Source organism: Tarenaya hassleriana, unplaced genomic scaffold (genome assembly GCF_000463585.1).
Source record: "Tarenaya hassleriana unplaced genomic scaffold, ASM46358v1 Cleome32, whole genome shotgun sequence".
Taxonomy (NCBI): domain Eukaryota; kingdom Viridiplantae; phylum Streptophyta; class Magnoliopsida; order Brassicales; family Cleomaceae; genus Tarenaya; species Tarenaya hassleriana.
This window is the reverse complement of record NW_010966372.1, coordinates 69399-80056: the sequence shown is the minus strand read 5'-3', so window position 1 is coordinate 80056 and position 10658 is coordinate 69399. Positions and strand designations below refer to the sequence as shown.

General features: G+C 32.4%; 2 protein-coding genes across 2 annotated transcripts; both read right to left on the bottom strand.

Moving 5' to 3' along the window:
• Positions 1-546: 546 nt before the first annotated feature.
• Positions 547-1788, bottom strand: LOC104821145. The gene has a single exon (XM_010551945.1). The coding sequence runs from the start codon at positions 1786-1788 to the stop codon at positions 547-549; it is 1242 nt and encodes a 413-aa protein (XP_010550247.1).
• A 6700-nt stretch (positions 1789-8488) lies between these two features.
• On the bottom strand, positions 8489-9150 carry LOC104820744. Its single transcript, XM_010551319.1, has one exon. It carries the CDS (start codon positions 9131-9133, stop codon positions 8696-8698), a length of 438 nt encoding a protein of 145 aa, XP_010549621.1. The 5' UTR covers positions 9134-9150; the 3' UTR covers positions 8489-8695.
• Positions 9151-10658: the final 1508 nt, after the last annotated feature.

The following is a 10658-nucleotide window of genomic DNA, read 5'->3' as shown; positions in this document are numbered from 1 at the left end:
AAGATCAAAGTTGATCTTTCTTATCTTGTTTATATCTATTATTCCATCAAAGAAATAATCTTCATCTGATTGTATAAAATTATCAAATAAAGAGGTTGATGCCATACCTGATTCGTTTGTGTAGATAATAATCCCTGTTGGTAGGTGTTGGTGATGATCGTTTTCTTGTTGGTGATCCGGAGATCTGATCGGTTTTTTCCAGAGTTCTGGAATAATATGATGGTTTGAAATATTCTGATCAAAAGGCCTCCAGAAGATCGAAATCTTCAAGCCAATCTCTTAAAGAGATTTTTCAGAGAGAGTTCTGAAACAGATTCGTTTATTTCACTCTGATTTCTCCGAATGGAGAGATCACATATTTATACAACTTTGGAACCCTTATCAGCTAAGCATGGAATCTTATGCTGGGGCCCGACTCTTACACGCGTCCTTACATAATTACACACGATAGATTACAGTGATAAGGTTGTTGATAGCCTTATCTTTTATTGGGGCCTATTGCCGACAATATTATTCTACATGGTCACTAGTCCTTATCAACTTTTATCACGCGTCTGCCGACTCTTCTGATGGTGGTTGGCTGCTCCTTTTCATCTTGTCCTTTAGTTCTTTGCAGATAGTGCATTTGTGATCATCATATCTCATCAGGAAGCTGCAGAGCTGTTCCTTGATGGATTCTTCTAATCCTGCGAATTTTCCTTCTAAGTGATAGAAGTCTAATTCGAAATCTGCTACTGCTTGCATTTCTTCCTTTGAAATAGTCGAGTTGTTGTAGGTGATGACTAATACATTACTGCTGGCGTAATTGACTTTGATTTCTGAATCCGCAAGGATTCTTCTTGATGCCTTGAATACTTCTAATAATGAGTGAGCTTCCAGGTCATCTGGAATCTCATATTCTGATGCATCGTCTCTTGAAGGCAAATCTCCTTTTGCCACTCCAAGGTGTATTACAGCCTGAGACTGTATGATCTTGTCCTTTCCGAAGATCGGGATTGAACTTTTAATCTTCATGAAGATAGTTCTTTCCTTCGCGAATCGTTCGAAATAATTCCTGATAATCGGTTTCATTCTTCTTGGGAATTCTTCAAATATTTTCATCGAATCAGTATAAATACTGTCGACTAATCCATGTTGAAGATAATCAAAAGCTAGTAATGGGTTAGCTTCTCCGATGAAGATAGCTTTTGGTCCAGTTCTGGTCATTTTTGGGTAGAAACCCATGGTGGTGTGTTTTTCCTTATAGTCTACTAGGGATGCCCAGTAGGACTGGTATTTCTCGAGGGTGACCTTTTTCATGGCCTCCTTTTCTTGTGTGGTTGGTATTTGGGCTATTCTGGGTATTTTCATTGATGGTAGTTGGGCTTTTGGTTCGGCTGGTTGTTTTTGGGCCATAGTCTTGTATGATTCGTTTAAGGCTTTTTGGGCCTCTTCTTTGGTCTGGAAAGTTTGGTGTGATACCTTCTTTCCGTTGGTATGTTGCGAAAAGATCGCGTAGTCTACGTATACTCCTCTGAATGGTCCACTAAAGATAGCGTACCATTTGTTTGGTTTTTCTTCTACCTTGATGTCGGTAGGAAGTGTAACCTGATCTAATCCTTTTGTTGTCTGTTCTTGCTTTTGGTCTTCTTCTACTGGTGTTCCACCAGTGGCTTTTATGATGATGTTCAAGGATTTAATCAACTCCTCCCTCTCCTCAAAGAGTTTTGAGAGATTTTCCTGAATAGTCTTGATCTGGTTGTCTTTTTGACTGATCTGATTCTGAATTGCTTTGATTATTCCTTCCATTCTCTTGTTAGAGTGTCTGCAAAACAATTGTTTGCCGACTTAATATATTTAATATATGGTTCATATTGATGCAGTTCTAGTTGCCATCTGATTAATCGTCCTTTTTGGAATTCTGGTTGTATTTTATACCTCCAGAACCCTGTTACATATTGTGAATCAGTTCGTAATTCGAACCGAGTTTGTAGGAGATCAATTTTCCATTTCTTCAAGGTTCGAAGACACGCAAGTGTTTCGAGCTCGTGAATTGGATAATTCATCTCTGTTCGTGAGAATGTTCCTGAGATATATTTGCATAATATCGTTTTTTGTTTCTCAGTTTTTGGTACTTCATTATTATTAGTACGACCGTATTGGTCAAGATGAAATAATTCTTTTCCATCCTTTATTGCTAACATGCATCCTGCCCAAACTTCTTTGGATGCATCTGTTTCAATAATCAAGAAATCTTTAATCGTGGGATTGTATAATCGTGGTAATACCTTGATGTTTTCTTTTATATGTTTTACCAAGTTTGTATCCTGGTTAGACCAAGACCATGGTGTTTTATCTGATATCTTTTTCTGTAATTGTTTTCGTTCTTTTGCTGGGGATTTTAAAAATCCTTGTTCAGAAACATAATTCAGGCACCCAAGGAACCTTTGAATTTGTTTTCTGTCTGATAATTCGTTGGGAAATTGTTGTATTTTTTCATGTACATTACTTGTTAGTTCAATTTCTCCATTGTTATTTATTTTTAATCCAAGATATTCAATTTCTTGTTGTACTAATTTTGATTTCTTTTTAGAGATAATTAATCCTTTTTCTTTACATCGTTCTAGAACAATGATTAATTTTTCAGTGTGTTCTGATTGTGTTCCATTTGTAAATATTATTATATCATCAATGTAAGCTAAGCAATATTCTTCTAATCCATGGAGATTTCTATCCATGAATTGTTGGTATATTGCTGGTGCTTGCTTTAATCCGAATGGAAGAACATTCCATTCATAATGTTTTTGTGGAGGGCATGAAAATGCCGTTAATGGTTTTGTTTCTTCAGATAATCGTAGTTGCCAGTATCCCGATTTAGCATCTAAACTGCTAAACCAGTTTTTCCCTTTTATTCTTTCGAGAATATAATCTTTTCTTGGTAATTTATAACTATTCCCAATAGTTGCTTCATTTAATTTTTTATAGTTTATTACCATTCTTCTTTTTCCTCGTTTTATTTCATTACTATTTTCTACGTAGAAGGCTGGAGCCGAATGTGGACTCGTGCTTTCTCGTATAATACCTTTATCTAGTAATTCTTTACATTCCTTGGTGAATTCTTCCACATCTCTGTGGGTATATTGCATTTTATTTGGTACATTAATTTCATCTTCGGGATTTTTTAGTTTTATTACTATTAATTCTTCATTTGTATTTTTTATATCTAGTGGATTATCACTACATATATCATCAAGCTTTTGTTCCAGTTGTGTCATACTTATAAATGTTAATCGATTTTTTAGGTCCTCTATGATAGATTTTATTATTTCATTTTTTGTTATTATTTTTGTCGTAACTAGTTCTGATTTTTGGTTTTCTATTTCTGGTGCCTTTAGGCTAATCGTTTTGATCCTTTGTATGAATGGTTGATATAATTTTAGGAAATTATTTCCTATAATTATATCTAATCCAGAATCATGCTGATATATTGTTTTTGCTGGGAATATCTTAGTCTCAATAATTATTGATACGTGTTGAGCCACATACCATATTTCATGAGCTGATTTATCAGCTACAACTATTCGTAATGGTTTTTCTAATCTCTTCCATTTTTTGATGATATTTCTTTTAGCAAAACATAGCGTTGCTCCGGTGTCTATGTATGCTAATAGTTTTTTCTTTTCAATAGTTACTTGTATAAATGTTGCATTAGGGTTTCCTGATTTTAGTATTTTTCTATTCATTTTCTGAATCAGATGATTCAGTAGTATATGCATATATTTCGATATCAGAGTCGAACTCTGAATCTGATTCGATTGGTTCAAAGCCCATATCGTATGCTATTCGTAATATTTCTGTTTCTTTTTTCTTTCCTTTTTTAGGACATTCATTTGCATAATGTCCCTCTTCTTGGCATAGCCAACATTTACAATTTTTCTTTTTAGTAGGACAATATTTATCTTTTTTATCATAATTTTTCTTTTTATATTGTTTTCTATTCCTGAAGTATTTTTGTGGTATATATTTTTGTTTCTTATATTTTTTGTATGGGATTTTTCTCCATCTTTTATTTCTATTTTTTCGGCGAATAGGTTCACAACCATATTTGCCTACTTGTCCTGATATTGATCCGCAACATAATTTATCAATTTTTGCTTCTTGTTTTCGCTTTTCTTGATTGCATTGAAATAAATGCCAATCTTTTAATGTTGTTATTCTTCCTCCCAAGGTATTGGGGGTTTGTCCTTCGTTTACTTTGTTCTGAAATATAGTTTTTATTTCTTCAGATATTGATAATGGTAGCTTTCCGAAGAATAACTCTTCAGCTACTATTTTCTTATCTGATGTTAATCGATAGTAATGATCTCTGAATTCACAAATAAATGCTTCCAGATAGCACATATTGCAAATTCTAAGATTTACTATTTTCCATAGTGCTATTTCAGATATTTGTGTTTCTCGTAATGGTGAGTCGGAAGTTCTTCCCAGAAATTCCTCACTTATTACATCGATTAATCTGATAAATGTTTCCCATGCAGTTGGTCTAATAATTTTTTCTGCTTTTATTCCTGATGATAGATTTGTTAAATAATTATATACTATTCCTGTTGTTTTATGTTCGAGGTAATTTAACATCTCATGAGGATGTAATTCTCTTAATTCTTTATTAGTTTGTATTAATAAACTTGTTCGATTTTTCCAATCTTCTAATGTTCTTAACGGATTAATTTCACAATCTAGATTTAATATTTCTAGTGATTTTACGTTAAACGTATCGTATTTCGGGATATATTCAAATGGAACCTTTCTCCAATTATTTTCTTTCGGAATATATTGATTTTTATATAATTCATATTCATAATCTTTGTATCCTTGATATTCATCATGTGTTCGTTTTTTAGGTAATGTATTTTCGTTACTAGTTCCTCCCCTCTCTAGATGTTCAGTTTTGACTAAAAAAGGATTGTCGTAAGGACTTTCGTAGGGATTTTCATCACTACTATAGTCTAAGACAATTTTTTCAGTTTCATCTGGCTGTTGTTCTTCGGGTATGCTGAGAGCAGCTAATAATGTTGATAGTTTTTCTATTTGATCATCTAATCCTTCCATTATATTTTAGGTGGTGGTTTAATTCGTAAATTAGATTGATCAATAATAATTAATTCTTTTGTTTCTTTCTTAAAGTGATCTTGTAGATCTTTTATAGTAATATATTTGTTTTGATTTAGTCGTCCGGTTATCTCTTGTAATTGATCTATTATTTCTAATATTTTTGGTTTTTCATCTTCGTCCGGATTTATTATTTCTTTTCCTTTATTTTTTGCAATAATATTTTGTATTAATTCTTTGGCATCATTAAGTTCTTTTATTATTTGGATTTGTCGGTTATTATAACTATAATTATTTGTTGTTGTGAGTATTTCTTTTATATTTAGTAATAATTCTTTTATTTCAGAAAATGTTTCTCTAATTAATTTTTCTATAGTTTCCTTCATAGTTTCTGTCATCCTATTATTGTTTTAATATATTCTTTTAATTCTTCAGAGTTTTGTTTTATTTCCTTAATGCTTTTTTCTTGTAGATATATTATTTCTTCTAATTTTTTGTTTATATTTTTAGTTTCATCTTGTTTTTCCTGATTTTGTTCGAATATTCCTATTAATCTTTGTAATTGATTTTCTAAGTTTGATTTTATATTTTCAATATTTCTTTTTAATTCTTCATGATTTTCTGGATTTTGATGTATGATTCCATAAGAAATCATTTCAACAATATTATTTAGGGTGAATCCTATTTTCTTTATTTTATTTCCGAGATTATGATTAGTATCATAATCAAAGATGGTACCAATATAATATCGGCTTTGATTATGAAGATTTTTTGGTATTGTTATCACTTTTCCTTTATAAGGGAATCCGGGATAACACTCATCTTCATTTGTTAATATTAATGGTAATCCTTTTGAAAAATCAATTTTTTCGTTGTCCATAATCGTTGTCTGGCTCTGATACCAAGTTAAAAATTGTCAGACTAATATTTAGTCAGACTGGTCATACCGTTTTGAATTGGTCATACTCAAATTTTTGGTCAAACTAGTCATTATGGTATTTTTGTAATTTTGTTAAAAATGTTGGTTTTTTGGGAAACCCTAGAGATTCTAAGGTCATGCTTGTTACTCTTGTCATTTTTAAGGTTATTTTTGTTATTTTGCCCATTTAAACTGAATATTGAGATATAAAATAATTGCAACCATTATAAAAGCACGGTCTGAAGACGTTTGGTGTTTATTTCACCCGTCTTTAGTGGTAAAAAAAATTGTACGTTTGGAATAATAAAACGAATATTATAAAATATAATTTGAGAATTAGGGGTCGAAGTCGATGCCTAACCTCGTGGAGTGATATTCGGACCACGTCTGGAAAAAAGGTTGACTTTTCGAAACTCCCGTGTTGCTCGTTGACTATTTTGCCCTTTCCCAATGGAAAAATCAGAAGAATAATACATTCTCCAAATCTCTTAAAATTATTTACGTACTTCTTACCTTTTTAATTGATGGAAAAATACGTGATTTTTTATTTATCCCAAATTTTAATACGAGTATAAATAAATATATAATGGATTTAAAGCTAACATATAAAAAAATATATCATAAGATTAATTAACATATCATGCTTTAATTTATTTATTAATTGATTGATTTAACGCAACAACTACTCACCAGTGATTGGCCAACTTCGGATTCTGAAGCGTAAAAAGTAAGCTTGTAAACGTGTGTATATATATAAGGTATCCATACGCTACGCATATACGTATATGTATATAGAGAGGCCAATTGCGTAAGCTTGACGGAGAAGAAGATGGAACACATGTGGTCAAAGTTCAGAGATTGGAAGTCAAAGCATGTGCTGCCACATGCCGACGACTATAGATTCGGTGGTTTTGTTTCCGTATTCAAATGTTTGTAATTATAATATAATATTGCCATTAAAAAAAATAGATACATAATGAATGAAGCTATTTTCTTTTGGGTATGTCGTTATTAACTATAAAGACAATGTATGCACGATTGTGTATGTGTATGTAACAAGTTTATTCCTCATGTATGTGATGATGGATTTTCTTTTTTATAACACAAACTCTGCATACTTGTGGATTTTCTAATTAATTTATTAAGATAAATATAACATGAAAAAATAGAATTAATGAAATGAAAAAAATATGTAATATATTATAAACATGAAAAAATAGAATTAATAGAATTAATAAAAAATATGTAATGAAATGAAAAACATGAAAAAATAGAATTAATAAAAAATATCATAAATGAAATGAAAAAAAAAATCTTAAAAAATAGTCTGGTTAAAGCAAAAGACAATATTATATATATGTAATATATTATTTATTGAACACAAATACTCTTGTCATCAATCAATAAATGTTTGCAAAAACAAATGGGCCGAAAATCAGTGCAAATATTGATGGGCCAAAAATACTTCGGCCCATTTTCATAACCGGCAAGAAAAGCTTTGACCAACGTAATGGCGAAACCGAAAGGAAAAAAAAGAACATTGGATTTTTCTTGTCATAGAAAAAAGTACATTTCATTGATAGACAACAAACATTTATTTTGAATCCTTAGAATTAAAAAAAATCAAGAATATATAACCATTTTGGACGAAAGTTTTATTTCACGTGACATTCTTATTATATCGAGTAACCAAATGCAACTAAACGTGCACATAGTTACATTGTCTTGGACCGTTAACAACATTTTACTATAACACAACTTAGATAATTCAACCGATTGAAAAAAGACTTAAAGTGTGTATCCCGTTTTGAGTTCGAGTTTCAAGTTGGAGAGAAGAATATAATTCTAATCACATGCCTTGTTTCCGCCTCCGAATTTAGTCTAGACATCATACACATGTTACTAAAAAAACATTTTACTATGATAAGATTTCAGGGTGCATCTTGCATCTGTTCTTTAGTTCTCACTGCTTCTTACACATATACACTGATTTTCTTGTTTTTCTTTTTGAAAATTACAAACATACACTAATTTTCTTGGTATACGTCGTTATTAACGGTAAACACAACGTACGAGCCACCATGTGAGTCTCCGCCCATTTAATGCCAAATAGGGCCATTGGGCCGACCAGACATCGCGAACATGCATTGAGAAGGGAGGAATCCAGCTTTTATTGGTCACGTCCAACAAAAAAAAAAGGACGAAACAATTGATTGGTAGAAAACAACCGTTTATGGAAAAAAACTATGTAACAAACGTTTATTCGACATGTTTTCCTTATTTTATAGAAGGAAAAGCGTCCATAGCCATGCAGTTGCATTGCCTTGGACCGTCGGTAACGTTTTGTGTTTATAATTCACCGAAAAAGCCCTCAGATTTCTCTTGATAATTATGATCTCATCTCGTTTGGTATACATTATCCACAGAAAAGTTCACTTAATTTCTCTTTCGTTATTGGTTTAACATCATTGTTATTCGATATAAAGAATCAAACTTTTATTGATATTCGATTGGATAATGATGCTATATATAGAGAGACATGACTCGGAACATATATACGCGGCAGAAGAAGCAGACAGACGCAAACTCTTCAAGATTTGGTTTCTTGGTAATTCTTGAATCAATCTTGAAGAAAAAGAAAAGATCAAGACCTAATCTAGCATCTTTGACGGGAAAAAAGGAACTAATCTAACAGTGAACTCCGTCCTCATCATCAAACACCGAGGCAGGGAAAGACTTGCTCAGTCCGGATGGGATCTTGAAGGTGACCTTTCCCTTTGTAGGGTAATCTACAACCATCTCGTTGATGGGTATCCACAAGAAGAGCTCTTTCCCCTTGCAGCCAGTTAGGTTCTTGAGCTTACCCTTCTCCACCACGGCCGTGATCTCGTTGCCGTAAGACACAACTTTCCCGATCTTATGGAACTTGTGGGTTATGCTTTGTTTCAGTTTCAGCCACATGAATCCCGTCTCTTGCTCATAACCGAACTCTTCGATGTCCTTCAATGGCAACAACCCATTGGGCACGCCCAATTCCTTGAAGAAAAGCCTCGTTTTCTCTCTGCACACCTCGTTTCCTCTGTACACTTGCGCCTTTGCTCTCACTTCTTCTTCAACCCAAGACATGTTTTTTTTTTTTTTAATTTGCTCTTTTATGGACGCAAGTCTTGGAATTGTAGATATAGGAGACGGGGTGTGGCTTTGCCCTCGGATTATCATCCTTATTGCGAAAATGCCACCAAAAATCTATACAATGAAACATCATATAGTTGATTATTTATACAGTGATGATGGACCTTACATGGTTTCAGACATTAGAACATGAGACTGCCCTTTACTTTAAATTTGATTTAAAACACGCAAAACATGCAAAGATTCCTTTTTCAGTAGCATAAAATTGATTTGGAGAATGTTATAAAATGGATATAAAGTCATTAGAAACACAATTAAAAAAGCAAATCTTTATTTATGAATTTGTAAGAGATTGTGTAACACACATTGACATTACAAATTTACCATAATGTACGTGTAAGAAATAAATAAATGGAAAAGGACATGATTTCCACATCACGTTTTTTTAAATGGTTCGAATGAGCCCACAAAAGATAACATAATATTAAATATTTTCCGCATGGCTTTTTTAGATATAACTATGAATAAAGCTCATCTAAGCGAAAAAGGTTAAAATTAAATCATTAAGCATAAAATTTGTATAATATTAAATATTTTCTTCGTGTGATATTATCGTGAATGTCATAAGGAAATTTGTTTGGATTTTTTTTACATATTATCGACATGTTCTTGGATTGTGCGCATAACTTTTTAAAAGGGTCAAATTCAAAGTGGTCACTCATCTTCCTTCCACCCTCTCACAATTCTTTGATGATGATGATGATGATGATGATGATGATGATGATGATGATGATGATGATGATGATGATGATGATGATGATGATGATGATGATGATGATGATGATGATGGGGTGTTTTCATGAAAAAATTCCAATTTATTTTGATTCTCGCTAGCATTTTATAAAAAGATATCAGGAATGAAATGAAAAAAACTTAAAAAATAGGTATGTTAAAGCTTCACTATCGGTTGGAGGGTTTGATCTAAGAGTATTGCAACACACGAGAAACTCGGTTTAAATGAAGGGTAAAAGTGACATTTCTCGTGGAATTGTGTTTAGGAGAAGTTCGTCTTCATTGTTGCTCAGTTTTTCAATTCGTTCTGTAAAAGGCATCAATTCTTCAAGCTTCTAATCCAAGCAGCTGCGATAAAAAATCTCTCCAACCATAGAACGAATACATTGTTTGATCATATGTCGTAATCCTGTGTCCAATTTACTTTTCTATTCGTGCATTCGATCGAGAGAGAGATGTTTGATTTGAAGATCTATGCGAGCTCGTTTGGAGAAAGATCTGATCAAGATTGATGATCGAAGTTTATAACAGGTACGACACCTTCTCTTTATTTTTCTTTCTCAAATCGATTGAGAATGAGAGGAATCTTGATTTGAATTTTTATATTTGTTAGATTTGGAAAGATGACGGAGATCATGGTCTGAGATTATCGGGGTTTTAGGTTTGTAATTCCGACAACTCTCTAAAAAATGTTGCATTTAGGGAGAAGATTTAGCCCCAATGGAAT

Coding starts and splice junctions, on each gene's coding strand:
- LOC104821145 (XM_010551945.1), bottom strand. CDS start 1,788: ATGGAAGGAATAATCAAAGCAATTCAGAATCAGATCAGTCAAAAAGAC.
- LOC104820744 (XM_010551319.1), bottom strand. CDS start 9,133: ATGTCTTGGGTTGAAGAAGAAGTGAGAGCAAAGGCGCAAGTGTACAGA.